Source organism: Leucoraja erinacea, chromosome 11, assembly GCF_028641065.1.
Source record: "Leucoraja erinacea ecotype New England chromosome 11, Leri_hhj_1, whole genome shotgun sequence".
In the NCBI taxonomy this organism is placed as follows: domain Eukaryota; kingdom Metazoa; phylum Chordata; class Chondrichthyes; order Rajiformes; family Rajidae; genus Leucoraja; species Leucoraja erinaceus.
Window position 1 is genome coordinate 22640499 of NC_073387.1, and position 22869 is coordinate 22663367.

The following is a 22869-nucleotide window of genomic DNA, read 5'->3' on the forward strand; positions in this document are numbered from 1 at the left end:
CTAGCCAAGAATATAAAGGAGGATAGTAAAAGCTTCTTTAGGTATGTGAAGAGGAAAAAATTAGTTAAGACCAAAGTTGGACTTTTGAAGACCGAAAAAGGTGAATTTATTATGGGGAACAAGGAAATGGCAGATGAGTTGAACAGGTACTTTGGATCTGCCCTTACTAAGGAGGACACAAACAATCTTCCTGATATAGTAGTGGCCGCAGGATCTGGGGTGAAGGAGGAACTGAAGGAAATCCACATTAGGCAGGAAATAGTGTTGGGTAGACTGATGGGACTGAAGTCTGATAAATCCCCAGGGCCTGATGGTCTGCATCCCAGGGTACTTAAGGAAGTGGCTCTAGAAATCATGGATGCATTGGTGACAATTTTCCAATGTTCTATAGACTCGGGATCAGTTCCTGTGGATTGGAGGGTAGCTAATGTTATCCTACTTTTTAAGAAAGGCGGGAGAGAGAAAACAGGGAATTATAGACCAGTTAGCCTGACATCGGTGGTGGGGAAGATGCTGGAGTCAATTATAAAAGATGAAATAGCCACACATTTCGATAGCAGTAACAGGATCGGTCCGAGTCAGCATGGATTTACAAAGGGGATATCATGCTTGACTAATCTTCTGGAATTTTTTGAAGATGTAACTAGGAAAATAGACAAGGGAGAGCCAGTGAATGTAGTGTACCTGGGCTTTCAGAAAGCATTTGATAAGGTCCCACATAGGAGATTAGTGGGCAAAATTAGGGCACATGGTATTGTGGGTAGAGTGCTAACATGGATAGAGAAATGGTTGGCAGACAGGAAGCAAAAAGTAGGGATTAACAGGTCCCTTTCAAAATGGCAGGCTGTGACTAGTGGGGTACCCGCAAGGCTCGGTGCTGGGACCGCAGCTATTTACAATATACATTAATGATCTAGATGAAGGGATTAAAAGTAACATTAGCAAATTTGCAGATGACACAAAGCTGGGTGGCAATGTGAACTGTGAAGAGGATGCTAAGAGAATGCAGGGTACTTGGACAGGTTGGGGGTGTGGGCAGATGCATGGCAGATGAAGTTTAATGTGGATAAATGTGAGGTTGTCCATTTTGGTAGCAAAAACAGGAAGGCAGATTACTATCTAAATGGCGTCGTTGGGAAAAGGGGAAGTACAGCGGGATCTGGGGGTCCTTGTTCATTAGTCTATGAAAGTAAGCATGCAGGTACAGCAGGCTATGAAGAAAGCGAATGGCATGTTGGCCTTTATAACAAGAGGAATCGAGTATAGGAGCAAAGAGTTGTACAGAGCCCAAGTGAGACCACACCTGGAGTATTGTGTGCAATTTTGGTCCCCTAATTTGAGGAATGACATTCTTGCTATTGAGGGAGCGCAGCATTAATTTACAAGGTTATAAGGTTAATTCCCGGGATGGCGGGTCTGTCATGCTGACCATGCTGAGAGAATGGTGCGGCTGGTCTTGTACACTCTGGAGTTTAGAAGGATGAGATGGGATCTTATTGAAACATGTAAGATTGTTAAGGGTTGGGCATGCTAGAGGCAGGAAACATGTTCCCGATGTTGGGGGAGTCCAGAGCCAGGGGCCACAGTTTAAGAATAAGGGGTAAGCCATTTAGAACGGAGACGAGGAAACACTTTTTCTCACAGAGAGTTGTGAGTCTGTGGAATTCTCTGCCTTAGAGGGCGGTGGAGGCCGGTTATCTGGATACTTTCAAGACAGAGCTAGATCGGGCTCTTAAAGATAGCGGAGTCAGGGAATATGGGGAGAAGGCAGGAACGGGGTACTGATTGGGGATGATCAGCCATGATCACATTGAATGGGGCGGTGCTGGCTCGAAGGGCTGAATGCCCTACTCCTGCATCTATTGTCTATAGTCTATTGTCTTCCTGTGACCATGTGGGTTATCTCCGGATGCTCCGGTTTACTCCCACACTCCAAAGCCGTACAGGTATTTGTCAATTGGTTTCTGTAAATTTACCCTAGTGTGTCGGACAGTGCTAGTGTATGAGGTAATCGCTGATTGGCGCTGTCTCAGTGGGCCAAAGAGCCTGCTTCCAAGCTGTATCTGTAAAGTCTAAAGTCTAACTCTGAAAAGGACAGATTAAATGTCTAGGCCACAGTTCACAGTAACATTGTGCATATGGCTGATGAAAGAGGTGAAATATGTACTGAATAGATATGTATGGAATGGGGTCAATGGGTCAAACTGACTTCTCTTGTTCCAGGTCTTGTTTTCTGGTTTCCCTCCATCATTCACGGCTAATCATCATCCACAGCTAATCATTTACCTCTTATCAGGTAGCTCAATGTTCCCCTCCATTGCCAGAGAGACCACACCCAAACTGCAGGAACAGCACCTCACATTCTGCTTGGGCGGTTTACTACACCCCTCTCTTTCCCCTGCCCCCTCGCAGACCAATGCTTATGCATTTCTCCACCCCCACTCATTTCCCCTCCTTTCTACACTCACCAACATTTTCTGAATCCCCCCCTCTCCCTTTTATCTCCCCCCACTTTTCCCACTTCCACCTACACCCTTCTCTCTGGCTTTTCATTTCACTCAACTCTTCCCTTTATCTGACATCCTTCTGTCTCCCTTTCACGTTCAACCGTTGCCACTTACTCCACCCATCTGCCTATCGCCCCCATTTCCTGCATCCACCCATCACTTGCCAGAGAAATACAAAGTACTGGAGTAACTCATTGGATCAGGCAACAGCTCTGGAGAACATTGAGAGAGGACGTTTCAGATTGTCAGGTCGAGACCCTGGTTCAGACTGATTGTGAGGGTGGGGGGAGGAAGAAAGCTGGAGGAGAAGGGATGCAGGGCAGGGCAGGTAATAGTCTGATACAGGTGAGGCGGGTTTTTTTTAAATGGCCAATAGACAATAGGTGCAGGAGTAGGCCATTCGACCCTTCGAGCCAGCACCGCCATTCAATGTGATCATGGCTGATCATCCCCAATCTGTACTCCGTTCCTGCCTTCTCTCCATATCGCTGATTCTGCTATTTTTAAGAGCCCTATCTTGCTCTCTCTTGAAAGTATCCAGAGAACCGGCCTCCACCGCCCTCTGAGGGAGAGAATTCCACAGACTCACAACTCTCTGTGTGAAAAAGTGTTTCCTCATCTCCGTTCTAAATGGCTTACCCCTTATTCTTAAACTGCGGCCCCTGGTTCTGGGCTCCTCCAACATAGGGAACATGTTTCCTGCCTCTAGCGTGTCCAAACCCTTTATAATCTTATATGTTTCAATAAGATGCCCTCTCATCCTTCTAAATTCCAGAGTAAACAAACCCAGCTGCTCCATTCTCTCAGCATATTACAGCCCCGCCATCCCGGGAAGTAACCTTGTAAACCTACGCTGCACTCCCTCAATAGCAAGAATGTCTTTCCTCAATTTAGGAGACTAAAACTACACACAATACTACAGGTGTGGTCTCTCTTGGGCCCTGTACAACTGCAGAAGCACCTCTTTGCTCCTATACTGAACTCCTCTTATTATGAAGGCCAACATGCCATTCACTTTCTTTACTGCCTGCTGTATCTGCAATCTCACTGTATCACTTGCCAGGCTTTACCACGCCCCCATCTCTCTTTTTCTAGCATTTACCCCCTCCACCCTCTCAATTCCATCAGTATAAAGGGTCCCGACCAAAACATCTACTGTGCATTTCCCCCAGAGATGCTGCCTGACCCGTCGAGTTTCTCCAGCACTTTGTATTTAACTCAATGTTCTCACTGCATTACTTACAATTAGGTATGCCTCAATCATTTTTATTAATATTACTTAGCGTTTTAGCGGTTACTCTACTCAACTTTAAAATTATTGAAATTTATTAAAAAATGCACATGTGTTACTAAATGCCTTGCAAATTTTAATACAGCTGCATTTGAAAAATGCAGAAAATGCCTTTCATCTTTATCACAACTATCTAACAGGACAGGCACTCGTTTTATGTGCGAACATCCTGTCAAAAGCAGTAACAACTTGCTTGGAAATACTGACGTCTCTCTACGAAACAGTTCTAATTTCCAACTCAAGGCAGATGGATATTGAGAGAATGCAAGAAATATATTGCCCTATTTGCTCTCAGTATTCCCATCCTTTTTTTGTTGTTTCCTCATAGAACAGTGTAGAGCAGTATGGCAAAGGAACAGGCCCTTCGGCCCACAATGTTGTCAAGATGGGAGTGAATACATCGAAGTCCCTCACCCTGAGCACAGGATCGCCCCAGGGTTGCGTCCTCAGCCCCCTATTGTACTCCCTGTACACACATGACTGTGTGGCTAGGTTCAGCTCCAACTCAATAATTAAATTTGCTGATGACACTGTGGTGGTGGGCCTGATCTCAGACAACGACGAGAAGTCCTACCGGGAGAGGTGGCTGATCTAGCACTCTGGTGCCAGGATAACAGCCTCCTCTTGAACATCAAAAAAACGAAGGAGCTGATCATGGACTTTAGGAGGGCACATCATCCGAGGACGTACACTCCATTGAGGATAAATGGGGATCCTGTGGATAGGGTGAACTGTTTTAAATATCTGGGAGTCCACATCTCTGAGGATATGACATGGGCATCACACGCCTCAGCACTCGTGAGTAAGGCAAGGCAGCGCCTTTACCACCTCAGGCAATTGAGGAAATTCAGAGTGTCTCCGAGGATCCTCCAGTGCTTCTACGCAGCGGCGGTGGAAAGCATCTTGTCCGGAAATATTACCATCTGGTTTGGGAATTGCTCTGCCAAGGACAAGAAGGCTCTGCAGAGAGTAGTGCATTCGGCCGAACGCACTATGGGAACTTCACTCGCCCCCCTGCAGGAACTATACAACAGGAGGTGCAACTCCAGAGCAAATAAAATCATGGGAGACCCCTTCCACCCCTGCAACGGACTGTTCCAGCTGCTACGGTCAGGCAAATGCCTCCGTTGCCATGCGGTGAGAACGGAGAGGTTGAGAAGGAGTTTCTTCCCAGAGGCAATTCGGACTGTAAACGCCTATCTCACCGGGGACTAACTGTACTGAACGTTTTTCCTTCCATTATTTATTATGTAAAAGAATATGTGTGTTATGATTGTGTTTAGAATTTGTTTGGTTGTTTTGTTGTTTGTCTTTTGCACAAAAGTCCGCGAGCATTGCCACTTTCATTTCACTGCACATCCCGTATGTGTATGTGACAAATAAACTTGACTTGACTTGAATGTTTGTGCCACTTCCATGTGAAAGCCCCTCGATGTCACTGTCATTAAGTTTGTATGTATCTTACCAGCTGTTATCAGGCAACTGAACCGTCCTATCACCAACTAGAGAGCGCTCCTGACGTCCCATCTACCTCATTGGAGACCCTCAGTCTATCTTTTATTGGACTTTATCTTGTGCTAAACTTTATTCCCTTTATCCCGCATCTGTACTCTGTGGACGGCTTGATTCAAATCACATACAGTCTTTTCACTGACTGAATAGCATGCAAGAAAAAACAAAAAAACTTTACTCACTTGGTGCATGTGAGGATAAACTAAACGTAAACTATTGTCTAGCAGGCTCCACCACCACGCCTGGCAAAGCATTCCAGGTACTCACCACTCTCCGTTTAATAATCTTCCCCCACACATAGGCATTAAACCTTCCTCTACTCGCCTTGTAGGTCTGCCCTCTAGTGTTGGACCTTTTCAGCCTAGGTAAAAGGTTCTGCCCCATCTATGCCTTTCATAATTTGATATACTTCTATCAGTCTTCAGACTTCTTCTACCTTAGAATGAAGAGGAGTGCTGACCAAACACATACTCTGTCCATTCCCTCCAAAGATGCTGCCTGACCCGCTGAGTTCCTCCAATCCTTTGGGTTCTGCTCAAGGTTCCAGCATCTGCAGTTTCTAGTGTCGGATCTATTCTATTTAGTGTTCTGATCATTCATTCATTACCATTTCATAATCCATACACAGCAGAGTATTCGGGTCAAGAAGAAGGGTCTCGACCCGAATACTCTACTGTGTATGGATTATGAAATGGTAATGATCAGAACACTGAAGAAGGGTCTCGACCTGAAACGTCGTCAATTCCTTCTCACCATAGATGCTGCCTCACCCCGAGTTTCTCCAGCATTTTGTGTCTACCACAGTAGAGTAACATGCACTTTGCCACCGAGTGGGCACCAATTATCATGCAACCATTTAGACATACCACGCTGAGCCCATTTTATTCTTTCCGCATTCCCATCCACTCCTCTCAGAGCTTGCCACCTACCTGCACAATTTCGTGGTCATACCTAATGATTGTGCCACTTACGAAACTCCTGCACTCTTGTCCTTAATTATGGTTGTGCTTATGTATAGTAAGATTTTACTGGATTGTATGCAGAAAGAAAGATTGTCACTCTACCAAGATATATGTGACCATAAAGTACCACTGACATACAGCTACTACTTGAGATTAATCAAGGTCCATACATAGACAATGTGGTGTTGAAGGCCACAAGTGAATCATCCCAGAGGTCTTTGACAAGTGTGATTGTTTTTGAATTAGGTGCTAGTGCTGCAGTTATTAACAAATCATTAGCACTTACCTCATCGTCCACTCTTGGTTTCTCAAAGTAATTGTGTCTCGATTTTTTCTCCTCGTCCCTCTCTCGTTCCCTCTCTCGCTCCCGCTCTCTCTCCCTTTCCCGTTCTCTTTCCCGTTCCCGCTCTCTCTCTCGCTCCTTCTCACGGTATTTCTCACGCTCTTTTTCGCGAACAACCTTTGCGGTTGTTGGCACGTAGTCGCCGATGTCGTCAAAGATGCTGGAAGAGAAGAGGCCACAGCACCGTAGTCCGCGAGGTGGAAATTGTTCAAACACCCCGCAAAATGTCAGAGATTTATAAGGTCAAAAGTGATAGTAAAATTAGGCATTTCGGCCCATCAAGTCTACTCCGCCTTTCAATCATGGCTGATCTATCTCTCCCACCTAGCCCCATTCTCCTGCCATCTCCCCATAACTACTGACGCCCGTACTAATTAAGAATCTATTAATCTCTGCCTTAAATATCCACTGACTTGGCCTCCACAGCTGTGGGTGGCAAACAATTCCACAGATTCACCACCCTCTGACTAAAGAAATTTCTCATCTCCTTCCTAAAAGCATATCCTTTACTTCGGCTATGACCTCTAGTCCGAGACTCTCCCACTAGTGGAAACATCCTCTCCACATCCACTCTATCCAAGCCTTTTACTAATCTGTATGTTTCAATGAGGTCGCCCCCTCATTCTTATAAACTCCAGCGAATACAGGCCCAGTGCCGACAAACGCTCATCATAGGTTAATCTTCTCATTCCTGGGATCAATCTTGTAAACCTCCTCTGGAGCCACTCCTTCCTCAGATATGGTGACCAAAATTGCTCACAATATTCCAAATGTGGCCTTACCAGCACCGTGTAGAGCCTCGGCATTACATCCCTGTTTTTATATACAAGCCCATCTTCCTTGAAATTAGGACAGTTTAGGTTTAGTTTAGTTTAGAGATACAGCACGGAATCCGGCCCTTCGGCCCACTGAGTTTGCGCCAATCGGCAATCACCCCAGACTCTAGCACTCTCCTACCCACTATGGACAATTTACAATTTTTACTGACTTTATCTGACATATTATCTGACTTTGTCGGTCTTCAATGTTATATCCTGCACTAAATGCTGTACCCTTTATCTGTGCACTGTGGACGGCTTGATTGTAATCATGTATTATTTTCTATTACCGAAAGCTTTTCACTGTACCTCGGTACACGTGACAATAATAAACTAAACTAATCTCTCCACAATCATATTGATTAAGTTTCCTCCCACCCCTCTTCCAAGGATTTGAGGAAGGACATTTTTGCTATTGAGGGAGTGCAGCGTAGGTTTACAAGGTTAATTCCCGGGATGGCGGGACTGTCAAATGCTGAGAGAATGGAGCAGCTGGGCTTGTACATTCTGCAGTTTAGAAGGATGAGAGGATATCTCATTGAAACATACAAGATTGTGAAGGGTTTTGACACACTAGTGGCAGGAAACATGTTCCCGATGTTGGGGGAGTCCAGAACCAGGGGCCACAGTTTAAGAATAAGGAGTAAGCCATTTAGAACGGAGATGAGGAAACTTTTTCTCACAGAGAGTGGTGAGTCTGTGGAATTCTCTGCCTCAAAGGGTGGTGGAGGCAGGTTCTCTGGATGCTTTCAGGAGAGAGCTAGATAGGGCTCTTAAAAATAGGTGATACGGGGAGAAGGCAGGAACGGGATACTGATTGGAGATGATCAGTCATGATAACATTGAATGGCAGTGCTGGCTTGTAGGGCCGAATGGCCTACTCCTGCACCTATTGTCCATTGACAACATTCCATTCTCCCAGTTGACCATTTCCTGCATTTAGTTTTAGTTTTAGTTTTAGATTTTAGGGCAGCACAGTGACACAGCTGGCAGAGCTGCAGCTTCACAGCTCTGTATGACTTTAAGACTCTCATCACCAGAAGTTGGCAGGCAAGTCTAACAAGTAGTGAAGAAGAAGAATCTTCACCCTTCTCGTCAACCCCTTCACCTCGTAGGGCGTAGCTCAATCTCAAATAGAACATTAAAGCACAGGAAAAGGCCCTTCGGCCCACAATGTCCGTGCCAAACATAACGCTCAGTTACATGAATCTCCTCTGCCTGCACGACCCATATCCCTCCATTCTTAGCACATCCGCGCACCTGTCTCAAAGCCTCTTAAATGTCACCATTGTATCTGCCTCCACACCACCACGTTCAAAGCACCTGCCAAAGTACAAGTGTCCCAGAGATTTAAAAGAATAATCACCTTATATCAGCCTCTGGTGGTCTCTTTTCATCACCTCCCAATTTACCTGAGAAAGAAAATAAATGAAGAAAATTAAAAATGATTAACAATTACAAAAATGTAACAATTCTGTCACATGGTTCATATTTTGCAGAACACAAAATTCCAGTCCCTTCCCAATGAATGATGCAGATACAGTCTATGCAGAGAAAAGGCATCTCGTTTTGTATCCTTTATCAATAATGCATTGGATGTATTGCATTTAGTTTTGGTCATGCTGTTATAGGAAGGATTTTGTTAAGCTGGAAAGAGATGATTTAAGATGATGAGATTCACAGACGGCTGTGGAGGTCAAGTCATTGGGTATTTTTAAGGCGGAGATTGACAGATACTTGATTAGTAAGGGTGTCAGGGGTTATGGGGAGAAGGCAGAAGATGGAAATATCCATCAGCCATGATTGAATGGTGGAGTAGACTCGATGGGTCGAATGGTCTACATCTGCTTCTATGACATGAACATGTTGCCAGGACTCGAGGGCCTGGTCTGTAGGGAGACGTTGGGCAGACTAGGACCTTACTCCTTAGTGCGCAGGAGGATGTGGGGTAATCTTATAGAGGTGTATAATATGAAGGCAATTAATCGGGTCAATGAACAGTCTTTTACCCAGAGTTGCAGAATCAATAACTAGAGGACATAGGTGTAATGTAAGAGGGATAAGATTTAATCGGAACCTGAGGGACATCTTTTTTACTTTGGTGGTGGGAATATGGAACGACCTACCCGAGGAGGTAGTTGAGCAAGGTACAATAACAACATTTAGATGACACTTGGATAGAAACGTTTTAGAGGGATTAACAGTGTAGATGGGGCATTTTGATCTGTGTGAACAAGTTGGGCTAAGGGGGCTATTTCTGCGCTGTTTGATTCTGACTCACTCACTAGGAAAACTGTCTGGTTAAGAAGCCATCGATTCATGGAAGGTGAAGACTTCATGTATCTGAATACACACATACAGGCTAGGGGAATCAACAACCAGTGGACATAGGTTTAAGGTGAGCAATTTTTTTTTAAAGAGATACAGCATGGATACATGTCCTTTGGACCACAGTGTCCACGCCGACCATTAATCACCCGTACACAATAGTTATCCCACAAACTCCACACAGACAGCATCTAAGGTCAGGATCGACCCTGGGTCTCTTGCGTTGTGAGGCAGCAGCTCCACCTGCTGTGCCATCAGTTCGATGCCCAAAAATGCATTGCCGTGAGAAGTAATGGAAGCAGATACGATAGGCAGGGAATGGAGGAACATGGATCACATGCAGGCAGACCAGATTAATTTAACTTGGCATCATGTTGGCATGCAGTTTGTGCGCCGAACAGCCTGTTCCTGTGCTGCATTATTGTATGTTCCATTTGCTCTACCTTTATCCTTCTTCTTCATTTTCTTGTTACGAGTTCCTTGACGCAAGTAGGACAGGATCTGCGTCAGTTTATTGATGACAATGTCATTGGTGGTCAACGTTGTTTGTGCCTTAAGAGAAAGGACAATTTGATCAAAACAGAGAAACAGAATCATCACAGTGCATAATCAAATCTTGTGGGATTGAGTATCTCAGAGCAGCAATGCATTTTATTTTCATTCCTTTCGTATAAATAAAATCTGGATTGAGAAAGTATGCAAATAAAAGATAATAGATGAACGTTTTTCCATTTATAAATCTCAGTTGACTTCCAATTTTTTCTTTTTAAGTTTAGTTTACAGATACAGTGTGGGAACAGGCCTTTCGGCCCACCGGGTCCTCGCTAGTCAGCGATCGCACTACACCAGCACTATCCTATACACCAGGGTCGACTTACAATTTTTACCGCAGCCAATTAACCTACAAACCTGGAGGCCTTTGGAATGTTGGAGGAAACCAGAGCACCCGGGGAAAACCCACGCGGTCACGGGAAGAATGTACAAACTCCGTACGGACAGCACCCGTAAGGCAGCAACTACCTCTGCGCCACTGTGCCACCCTCGGTGCAGGAATAAAACTGAGTTTTTTACAATGTTTGCATATAAATTAATTGAATGAAGCAGCGTGGAAACAGGCCATGCGGCCCACCGAATCCTTGCTGACCATCGATCACCTGTTCACACTAGTTCTAAGTTATCCCACTGGGGGCAATTTGCAGCGGACGATTAACGGACCCGAAACATCACCTTATCCATGTTCTCTAGGGATGCTGTCTGACCCACTGAGATACTCCAGCACTTTGTGTCATTCTTCAAAAATATGTCGCAGAACTATTCCTCACCTCCATAGTAGGACAGTCTGCTTTGCTCCTGATTAGTGTGGTAGGAACATCTGTGTCTGCATATTCATCGTCCAGATCCACAACGTATGCCATGCGGCCTGGTAAAAACAACTCATTTCGCTCCTGGGGCTTTATTTTAAACAGAATACGGTACGCGTTACGCCCTGGAACGAAAGAGTAAGGTTAGTGCCGAGCTCTTCCAGCTCCACAAGCCCCGAACGACCGCAAAATAGTGTGCACACCTCACACCAAGTGTCATTACCAAATAATGAAAGGCCTGCAAAGAGTGAATGTGGAGCAAATGTTTGTGGTAGTGGTAGAGTCTCGGAGCAGAGGGCATAGCCTCAGAATAAATGGAATTACTGGTCTCAGTGGACTATTGAGTTTCGTTTAGAGAAACAGCGTGGACACAGGCCCTTCGGCCCACCGAGTCCGCGCCGACCAGCGATCCCCACACACGAACCCGATCCTATATACATATACACTTGGGACAATTTACAGTTTTTACAGAAGCCAATTAGCCAACAAACCTGTATGTCTTTGGAGTGTGGGAGGAAACCGGAGAAAACCTACATAGGTCACAGAGAGAATGTACAAACACTCAATTCTCTCAGTGGAGATGGATGCAGGTGAGGGGAGTGATAGGTAGATGGTTGTACCAAGACCAGAGATGATAAAACAAAAAGTGTGAGGTAAAGGTGCAAATTGTGAAGCCAGAGGAAGGAATATTAGGTGGAACCAAAGAATATGTGTGTTATGATTGTGTTTATACTTTGTTTGGTTGTTTTGTTGTTTGTCTTTTGCACAAAAGTCCGCGAGCATTGCCACTTTCATTTCACTGCACATCTTGTATGTGTATGTGACAAATAAACTTGACTTGACTTGAATGAGAGAACTCAATATGTCTTGAAATATGCAACTGACCACAGTTTTAAGTTGCAAGAAAGAACTGCAGATGCTGGTTTATACCAAAGATACACAAGATGCTGGAGTAACTCAGTGGATCAGCAGCATCTCTGGCGAAAAATAATAGGTGTTGTTCAGGTCGGAACCCATCTACACATTAACAATAGAGGTGGGGGGTTGAATAATCTGGAGGTAAGTAAAGGCCAGAACAAATCAAGGCTGCCAACAGATGCCCTCTGGAAGGGTGGAGCCCATATTGGTCCAAGTATGATACGAGGGATTCTAGAATGAGAACAATGGAACTGGTAGAACAACCAGGGTGGGGGAGGGAAAAAGGGTTTAATAATTTTATTAGGAATACATTGTTCGGAGAATCCTCATTGTAGAGAATTGTACATTCCTTGGGTTTGCAGAAAAATCCCATTACCAGCAGGCCTGAGGCTCTGCGGGGGGAGAAACTTAATGGGTTCAGTCAAAGCTAGTCATCCATTGTAGCGCTGGACACAAAATGCTGGAGGAACACACAGTGGGTCAGGAGCGAGGGCAAGGGTCTCCTGCTTTCAATCAAATCTGCAATCAACTTCCAACTAAAGTTGCTTACCTAAGCGAGTCTTAAATTCAATTTTGTTTTCTGGGTCTTCATCTTTCCTGGAGGGCAATTAAAAATAATTAACATACATATTGAAATGGACTGTGGCAGTTCACCTACAAACAGAGTATTTCAAATGTCAACAACTCAAACCTAGCTCCCGCAGGCAGGCAACGATGACAAAAACTTTATTTCCCATTAGTTTGTGTTTCTTACCAGCTGCTGTTGCATGGTACTTTCTCCCCTCACGTCTTCAATCGCTTTTGCTGAAATCTGATTTTCCCCAAACTCACGGACATAGTGCTTTATTTGGCAATTACTCTGACCAAATACTACTTAACTTGATATCTACGACTAAGCCACTTTACCCGTGCATTTTTTTTTAAAGGTTTAAAGTGTGAACTATGTATTAATAATTCTTTAAATGCCAGCTACTGGTTAACTGAATACATTCAGTTCAGATCCACCAGTATATTTCATGCTTTCATTGTTTGCTTTGCTAGATTTCAGACCCTGATATATTATACATAAACTTTTATATAGAATATATAATGATTTTATGTAAGGTCTTAAATTTAAGATTATTAATATATAATGATTTGATTCCATCTGAAACTAGGGTCTTAAATCTGAATTACGTATTATATATTACATGATATCATGTCATCATACACACCACACACACAACGGTATACATATATATGCACACATAAACATATATATATATAAATAAACACTAATATATAGGGTGTCTGTTTGTATACATGTATGTATAGCTGTGTGCGCTGTATATGATGATATATCATGTATCATGCACTTACTTTTCATGATGATGTAAAATTATATATAAATATAAACACACACACACATGTACGTGACAAATAAATGTTCTTAAATGTTGACTGGTTCATTTGGTCTACTCAGTTCTAGTGGACAATTGGCAATAACGGATACCAGGCCGAGGGTTTCATGTACTGTGACAATACTGCTGGGTAGAGTATTCAAGGACTTGGACCCCATGATGTGTAGACACGGTGAACAGAAGTTCATCTCTGATTATAACTGTAATGAGCGCAGCATCAATCTTCACATCCAATTCACGTGAACATCTGCCTTTTCTTTCCCCTCTGCCTTTCAAGTTACTTACTTCACTTCTTTCTGCACTTTCTCAATCAGATCTTCTTCTTCTCTCTCTTTGCTGGTGATTTCCGCACGGACCTAATAAACGGAAGACGAGAGGAATTACTTTAGACCCATCTGCACAAGATGAATTACCTCCACCAAACTGTTCATGGTTCTCATGTAGGCTCCTCATTGTGGGGCCTGATTATTTCCTCATGTAGTTAGATGTCCCAGCCTGTTTCCCAGCATGGAAATGTCCACCACTAGATGGCACAGCGATAAGGTGAGAGGGGGAAAGTTTAATGGAGATGTGCGAGGACATCTTACTTAAGCGCAAGTTATTTTTACACAGAGAGCGTAGTACAGTGGTAGAGTTGCTGCCTTACAGCGCCAGAGACCCGGGTTCAATTCTGACTATGGATGCTGTCTTTATAGAGGTTGTTGGTTCTCCCTGTGATCACATGGGGTTTCTCCGGGCACTCCAGTTTTCTTTCATGCTCCATAGACTTGTGGGCTTGTGGATTAATTGGCTTTGGTTAAATTGTCCTTAGTGTAAGGGATAATGATAAAGTACGGAGTGATTGCTTGTTGGCGTGGACTCTGTGGCCTGTTTCCGCGTTGTATCTCTAAAGTCTAAAATGGGGTCTGGTGGTGGAGGCAGACGGAAGTGTGGGAATAGAGGGATTGGAACAGGAGCAGGCAGAAGAGGTCAGCATCATGTTTGACACAGACATTATGGACCAAAGGATCCATTACAATGCTGTACTGTTCTAAGATACCTCAGAACTGGAAGCCTGCAGCAATTCTGCAGGCTTCAAGTCTGCAGCAACTCTCCCGATGATTCCTGCCACTCTTCTCTTCAACCATGCTCTGGACCAACCTCCCTACTATAGCTACCTGTCCTTCCTCCACTGTCAAGGAGTCTCATGAAATAGTTTAGCTTATTGTCACTTGCACCGAGGTGCAGTGAAAGGCTTTTGTGTTGCATGCTATCCATTCAGCGGAGAGATTATACGTGATTATAATCGAGACGTCCACAATATGCGGATATAGGAGAAAGGGAATAATGTTTAGTGCAAGATAAAGTACAGTAAAATCCAATTAATGATAGCCCGAGGGTCTCCAATGAGGTAGATGGGAGGTCAGGACTGCTTTCTCGTTGGTGATGGGATGTTCAGTTGCCTGACAACAGCTAGTAATAACCTGTTCCTGAATCTGGAGGTGTGCGTTTTCACACTTCTGCACCTCCTGCCTGATGTGAAAGGGGAAAAGAGGGAGTGAATGGGATGAGACTCGTCCTTGATTATGCTGGTGGCTTTGCAGAGGCAGCGTGAAGTGTAGATGGAGTCAATGGAAGGAAGGTTGATTTTACAAGTTCCCAAGTTATAGTAGAATTAGGCCATTCCTGCCCTCGAGTCTACTACTCAATCATTGCTGATCTCTGCCTCCTAAGCCAATTTTCCTGCCTTCTCCCCATAAAACTTTACACCCAGGAATGTGTCTATTTCTGCCTTAAAAATATCCAGGGCCTCCACAGCCCTCTGTGGCAATGAGCTCCACAGATTAACCACCCCGACCATTCAATATGATCATGGCTGATCATCTAAAATCAGGACCCCGTTCCTGCTTTTCCCCATATCCCTTGATTCCTTTAGCCCCAAGAGCTAAATCTAATTCTCTCTTGAACTCCCCATCCCATTTCCACACTGACCTTTCTGTCCTGGGCCTCCTCCATTGTCAGAGTGAGGCCCACTGCAAACTGGAGTAACACCACACCATATTTTGCTTGGGCATCTTACACCCTAGTGGTATGAACATTGACTTCTTTAACTTCAAGTAACCCTTGCTTTCCCTCTCCATCCCTCCCCCTTCCCAGTTCTCCGACCAGTCTTACTGTCTCCGACTACATTTTATCTGTTTGCTTTGGTGTTACCTTCTCCCATCTCACAATGATCTATTCTACATGTTCCTTGAGCTTCATTCCCTTTGTCCTGTTTTAACACCTTCACATTTCCTTATCTATGGATCTCCATCTCCCTTGACGTCAGTCTGAAAGATCTCGACTCAAGACGTCACCTATGCATCTCGAGATGCTGCCTGTCCCGCTGCAGTATTTTGTGTCTATCAGGCATCTTGAAGGGCCCCGACCTGCAACATCACCTGTCCACTCATTGGCGTCTCCCTACCCTCGGTACAAGAACTGTTCCAGAGCCGCTGTCTGAAAAAAGCTCTGAGAATTGCTAAGGACAAACTGCACCCCCTCCACACACACCTGGATCTCCTGCCATCAGGCAAGAGATACCTTAGCATCAAAGCCCGGACTACCAGACTGCTAAACAGCTTCCTGCCACAGGCTGTGAGGCTGCTAAACAGTCACTCTGTACTCACAGTCACCTGATTCTGTGGCTTTGCACTGACATTTTAATAACTCTGGCACTGGCCACTCAAATCAGCTGCCCTGGACATTTTAATGATTGTTTTTACTGTATTTTAATGTTGCTGTTTTACCTGCTTTTAACTATTTATACTGTTTCATCAGGGACTGGATTATTTTTACTGTTATTATGTGTGAAATGTTTTAAGTTTCATGTGCGATGCTCCGGTATTCCCTGGGAAACGTATTCTCATTTTGCACTGTACAACTGTTGCTTTGCAAGATGACAATAAAGGTTGATTGATTGATTCCCTCCACAGATGCTGCCTGATCCGCTAGGTTACTCCAGCACTTTGGGTTTTTTTAAATCTTTGCAACACTTCCAACCCAAGCACAAATTATGCAGTTTCAAAGATTCCCTCCTCCCGGACGTTTAGGAACTCAACCCTCTCTTCAAATGCGTAGCTGCTAACCTTTTGCAGGAGGGCAAAATCCAGCCCCTTCACCAAGTGAGTGTGCTCCATGTCACCACCCAAGAACTTGGACTCCTGGATCAGCTGCCGCCTTTTTTCTGCAGCAGACTTGTCCCTGCAATGAACAGAAAAAGGAATTACAGGCAACGGCAGAAAAATACCATCATCATTCATGTCATCTTTTAAAGGGTTCAACCCACTGTGTCCATGCCGACCATCGGTCACCCATGCACTAGTTGTGCGTCATTCCCTACATACTGGGGGCAATTTCCAGAGGTAATTTACGATCCCACACGTCTCTGGGATCTGGGAAGAAACTGGAGTAGCTGGAGGAAACCGGAAAAAAAACCCCCCAAATAAACACACACACCAACCGAGGTTAGGATCCCCACGAGGCAGCAGTTCGCCCATCCGCGTCACTATGCCAGCCATTACCTCCTGTCTCTGGACTAGCAGACCCGTACAAAACTACTGCATGTCATAGATCTATGTAAAGAGTTATCATTTACTTAAGATTGCTCTTGTGATTCAAGCCTCTTAAATATTTTGGTCCAAAGGACATATGTTTAGATTAAGAACCTGTCCCAATATCAATTCTACCATTCAATCATGGCTGATCTATCTTTCCCCCTCAACCCCCTTCTCCCCCATACTAATCAACCCCTGACAGCCATACTAATTAAGAATCTGTCAATCTCTGCTTTAAAACTATTCATTGGCTTGGCCTGCACAGCAGTCTACGGCAATTAATTCCACAGATTCCCCAACTTCTGACTTAAAGTGGTCTAAATACATATCCCATTATTTCACAAAATCAAAAGTGATGTTAATCATTCCTAAACCAGCAAAAAGTGACTCGCTGCTCAATATAAAAATGAATTCCAATGTACCTCTCTATACATGACAAAAAAAGTACCATGTAAAGATTGCAAGCTGCGGGTTCAGTGTCACAGCCTAAAGGGTAAATGGTGTTCACCGGGTCTCTTGAACTTACGCCTCAGCCGTCGGTCCCACCGCTCGATAGTTGGCCGTCGTACTGATGAGCTCGGTTTCCTCGTAATCTTTGTTGACGCCATCTCGCCTCTCCCTGGCTCGATCGCGGTATTTCTCAGCCAGCTCGCGCTCTCGCTCCAACTCTTGCTGTCGCAGCTTCGCGTAGTAACTGGAAGCAAATCCAATAACAGCTCATTCCAATTGCCAGAGGGAACAAAGATAGAATTACCCTACCCGAAACGCCACCTATACATGTTCTCCAGAGATGCTGCTTGATCCGCTGAGTTACTCCAGCACTTTGAGTCTATCTTTGGTATAAACCCGCATCCGCGGCTCATTTGTATTACACAGAGTTAGTCCGGTACTCCCCTTTCCCCTCACCGGCCTCCGCATCCAACGCAACATTTCCACCGCCTTCAAGATTGTGATGAGCCATATTTGGGGTATTGCGAGCAATTTTGGGCACCATATCTGAGGGAGGACATGCTGGTGCTGGAAAGGGTCTAGAGGAGGTTTACAAGAATGATCCCGGGGTTAAAGTATGATGAGCGTTTGACACCTCTGGACCTGCACTCATTGGAGTTTAGAAGGATGAGGGGACACCTAATTGAAAGTTACGGAACAGTGAAAAACCTGGATGGAGTGGATAGGATGTTTACACTAGTGGGAGAGTCTAGGATCAGAGGGCACAGCCTCAGAATAAAAGGATGAACATTTAGAATGGAGAAGACGAGGATTTTTTTTTAGACAGAGGGTAGTGAATCTGTGGAATTCATTGACACAGATGGCGGTTGAGGCCAAGTCATTGGGTATTGGCAGATTCTTCATTAGTAAGTGTGCCAAAGGGTACGGAGAGAAGACAGGAGAATGGGGTTGAGAGGGAAAGATAGATTAGCCATGATTGAACGGCAGAGTAGTCTATGGGCATAAGGCTTAATTCTGCTCCTCCATCTTATGAACATGGTCCCATTACCAGTCACATCTTCCCGTCTTCGTCCGCAGAGACCACTCCCTTTGCAACTCCTGGGCTCACTCATACACTTCCCACCCAAACAATCACCTCCCCAGGTACTTTCCCCTGCAACCACAGGAGATGTAACACCGGTCCCTATACCTCCTCCCTCGACTCCATCCAGGGTCCCCAGCAGCCCTTCCAGGTGAGACACAAGCACCTTCTCCACCCTCATCTACTGTATCCGGTTTTCCTGATGTGGCCTCCTTACATTGGCAAGACCAAGCGTAGACTCAGCAACGGTTTTGCCAAATACTGCACTCAGTCCACCAAGGCCTGCTGGATCACGGGATTGCCAACCATTTACCTGCCCATTCCCATACTAACCTGGAAACATCCTCCTAAATCTCCTCTGCACCTTTTAATGCTTGACAACATCTTTCCTATAGCATGGTGCCCAAAACTGAACACAATACTCTAAATATTATGGAGCAATATAATGGGGAATAGATAGTGGGAATGCACAGTCTTTTCCTAAGGGAAAGAGAATCAAGAACAAGTGGGCATAGGTTTATGGAGAGAGTGGAACGAATTAAGAGGAATCTGAGGGTGAACTTTCTCACGCAAAAGGTGGCGGGTGTATGGAACGAGCTGCAAGAGGAGGTAGTTGAGACGGGTACTATACCAACATTTAAGATGTGAACAGGTGCATGGATCGGAAAGGCATAGAGTAATATGGACCAAATGGGACTAGCATAGATTCCGTATTTATTCATTTGAATTGGGTTGGGGATCGAATTGAACTGAATTTAAATCAGACCCTTCAGCCCACCGAGTCCATTCTCACAGCGATCACTAAATTCATGTTATCCCACTTTCGCATCCACTCCTTGCACACTAGGGGACAATTTACAGAGGACCAATTAACCTACAAACCCGCATGTCTTGGGAATGTGGGAGGAAGCCCACGCAGTCACTGGGAGAATGTGCAAACTACACACAAACAGTACCCAAGGTCAGGATTGAACCCGGGTCCCAGGTGCTGAGGCAGCAGCTCTACCAGCTGCACAACTGCTGGAAAGTTGAATCAATTTAGTGACACAAAGTGCGGATCTTTATCATTATTCTTTTCCACCCTATATGTTCAACTGGATCATACACCCTTGCAACCATTTGAAGTGATGTGTCACACTGACCTTTTCTTTTTCCTCCTACGAGCGGCTGGATCATCCTCCTCATTGTATTCCCTTGGCATCCTGCGACAAGACACAAACACACATTCAATTACACGTGCACCAAATTACTTTAGTATAGAGATATCATGGAAACAGGCCCCTCCCCCAAGTCTTTGCTGACCAGTGGTCCCCACACACTAACACATTCCTACACACACAAGGGACAATTCACAATTTTACCATGCCAATTAACCTACAAACCTTTAGGTCTTTGGAGTGTGAGAGGAATCCGGTGCTCCCAGAGAAAACCCATGCAGGTTATGGGGAGAACGTTCAGACAGCACCCATAGTCATGATCGAACCCGGGTCTCTGGCACTGTAAGGCAGCAACTCTACTGCTGCGCCACCATGAGGCCCCATGCTTTATAGTCAGATTAAGATGCTACATCCAAGTTGTCATCCGCTGTTATCAGGCAATTGAACCGTCCCCTCACCACTAGAGAGTGGTCCTGTTCTACCATCTACCTCATTAGAAACCCTTGGACCATCTTGAATCAAACGTTATCTTGCACTAAATGCTATTCCCTTTATCCTGGATCTGTACACTGATTGTTTCATTGTAATCATGTAGTCATTCCGCTGATTGACATGTAACAAATAAGCTTTTAACTGTACCTCAGTTCACATGACAATAAACTAAAGTTAGGAAAGAAGACCTTTGCATAGTCTCGCATACTAGGTTGGTCCGGAAGAATGTGAGCTGAGATGGTGATAGGACGGTTCAGTTGCCTGATAACAACTAGGAAGACACTGTTCCTGAATCTGGAGGTGTGCGTTTTCAAACTTCTGCACCTCTTGCAAGATGGGTGAGGGGGAAAAGTGGGAGTGATCGCGGTGTGACTCGTCCTTGTTTATGCTGGTGGCCATGATGAGGCAGCATGAGGTGTAGATGGAGTCAATGGAGGGGAGGTTGGTGTGTGTGAGATGGGCTGGGCTGCGTCCACAATTCTCGGCAATTTTTTGCCGTTTTGGATGGAGGCAAGGGTGGGTTCCCGGTTGTAAATGAATGGTGAAATAATTTGAAGCCAGGATAAGAGTAAATTGTTGTGCTCTCTAGACTGGTTAAGAACACAGGGTATTCTGGCATCTGGGTCAGTGTCTCCCTGGCAAGAGAGGAAAAACAAACAGGACGCAAAAGCTTTCCAAACCCAATCACATCACCGACCATAAAAACATGGCACCAATTGAACTATATAACGAAAGGAAGACGTGAAAGGGAACTTCCTTGAATAGAAAGGGGACCTGTTGCAGATTGTGAAAGGGTGAAACTGCGACTGTAATATCAGAATCAAACTCTGCTTCAAACCATTAGTTTAGGATTATGTTTGGATTTATTATTGTCACATGTACTGAGGTACAGTGAAAAGCATTGTTTTAGAGAGTCAGTGTGGAAACAGGCCCTTCAGCCCAACTTGCCCACACCGGCCAACATGTCCCAGCTACACTAGTCCCACCTGCCAGCATTTGGTCCATATCCCTCCAAACCTGTTCCTATCCATGTATCTGTCTAACTGCTTCCTAAATGTTGGGATAGCCCATGCCTCAACTACCTCCTCTGGCAGCTTGTTCCATGCATCCATCACCCTTGAAAAAGGATACCCCTCAGATTCCTATTAAATCTTTACCACTTCACCTTAAACCTATGTCCTCTGGTCTTCAATTCGCCTACTCTGGGCCTACCCAATCTATTCCTCTCATGATTTTATACACCTCTATAAGATCACCTGCGCTCCATGGAATAGCCCCAGACTACTCAACCTCTGCCTATAGCTCAGATCCTCGAGTCCTGGCAACATTCTCGTAAATTTTCTCTGTAGATCTTTCCAGCTTTACAACATCTTTCCTATAACATGGTGCCCTCGAACTGAACACAATACTCTAAATGTGGCCTCACCAATGTCATACAACTGCAACATGACCTCCCAACTTCTATACTCAATACTCTGGCTGATGAAGGCCAATGTGCCAAACGCCTTCTTGACCACCTTATCTACCTGCGACTGCACCTGCACTCCTAGATCCCTCTGCTCTGCAACGCTCCCCAGAACCCTACCATTCACTGTGTAGGTCCTGCCCATGTTAGACTTCCCAAAATGCAAGAACTTGCATTAAATTAAATTTCATCAACCATTCCTCAGCCCATCAGGCTAAATGAACCAGACCCTGTTGCAATTTTTCACAACCATCTTTATTAACTGAAAAACAACCCACTTTTGTATCATCTGCAAACTTGCTGATCTTGCCGTGTTTTTGCTCATCCAAATCATTGGTGTGCCTCAGCACCGAACCCTGGGGCACACCACTAGTCACAGGCCTTCATTCTGAGAAGCAACCTTCCACCATCACCCTCTGTTCCTCCATGAAGCCAATTTTCTATCCATTCAGCTATCTCTCCTTGGATCCCAAGCGATCTAACCTTCCAGGGGAGCCTACCATGAACCTTGTTGAATGCTTTACTGAAGTCCATATAAACAAATTTCGACAGCTCTGCTCTCATTGACCTTTTTTGCCACGTCTTCAAAAAACTCAATTAGATTTGTGAGACACGACCTCCCACGTACAAAACCATGCTGACTATCCATAATCAGCCCTTGTTCGTCTAAATACCTGTATATCCTATCCCTCAGAATACCCCCTAGTAACTTTCCAACTACAGATGTTAAGCTCAAATAATAATGCTATCCAAACACATCAGCTAATACTATACATAGATGCAATCAGTTCAAACTTAAGTACAATAGGTAGAGGATGGGGAAAGATACATAGTGCAGAATTGTTCTCAGCATTGTAGCGCATCAGTTCCAGAGACAAAGTCCAGTGTCCGCAATGGGGGTAGAGGGTGAATCGGACAGTACCCTAGCTTATGGAAGGTTTTTCAGAAGCCTGATCACAGAGGGGAAGAAGCCGTTATAACCATATAACATATAACAATTACAGGGAAGAATCCTGTTCCTGAGTTTGGCTTTTGAGCGTCTGTACCTTCTGCCGGACGGGAGCAGGGAGAAGGAATTGAGCTTCTCATTATACTCACTCATGTTGACGAGTTTTTGAAGGTGGAGCTGATGATGGTGTTGACCTCGGGGTCATAAGCAACTTTCGAAAGTCTTCATTGGTCAGCTTGGATCTACAAGATGCAACATTA

At 44.7% G+C, this 22869-nt stretch overlaps 1 protein-coding gene across 1 annotated transcript in view; it reads right to left on the reverse strand.

Moving 5' to 3' along the window:
• ik (IK cytokine) overlaps window positions 1-22869 on the reverse strand; it is a 46072-nt gene that overhangs the window by 16202 nt on the left and 7001 nt on the right. The window contains exons 3-12 of the mRNA XM_055642801.1: window positions 22759-22851; window positions 19689-19748; window positions 17542-17709; window positions 16548-16662; window positions 13726-13796; window positions 12591-12637; window positions 11084-11247; window positions 10205-10313; window positions 8800-8845; window positions 6559-6775 (exon numbers count right to left, since the gene is read on the reverse strand). Of these exons, the coding sequence (XP_055498776.1) occupies window positions 6559-6775; window positions 8800-8845; window positions 10205-10313; window positions 11084-11247; window positions 12591-12637; window positions 13726-13796; window positions 16548-16662; window positions 17542-17709; window positions 19689-19748; window positions 22759-22851 (1090 nt within the window). The remainder of the gene's footprint in view (window positions 1-6558; window positions 6776-8799; window positions 8846-10204; window positions 10314-11083; window positions 11248-12590; window positions 12638-13725; window positions 13797-16547; window positions 16663-17541; window positions 17710-19688; window positions 19749-22758; window positions 22852-22869) is intronic.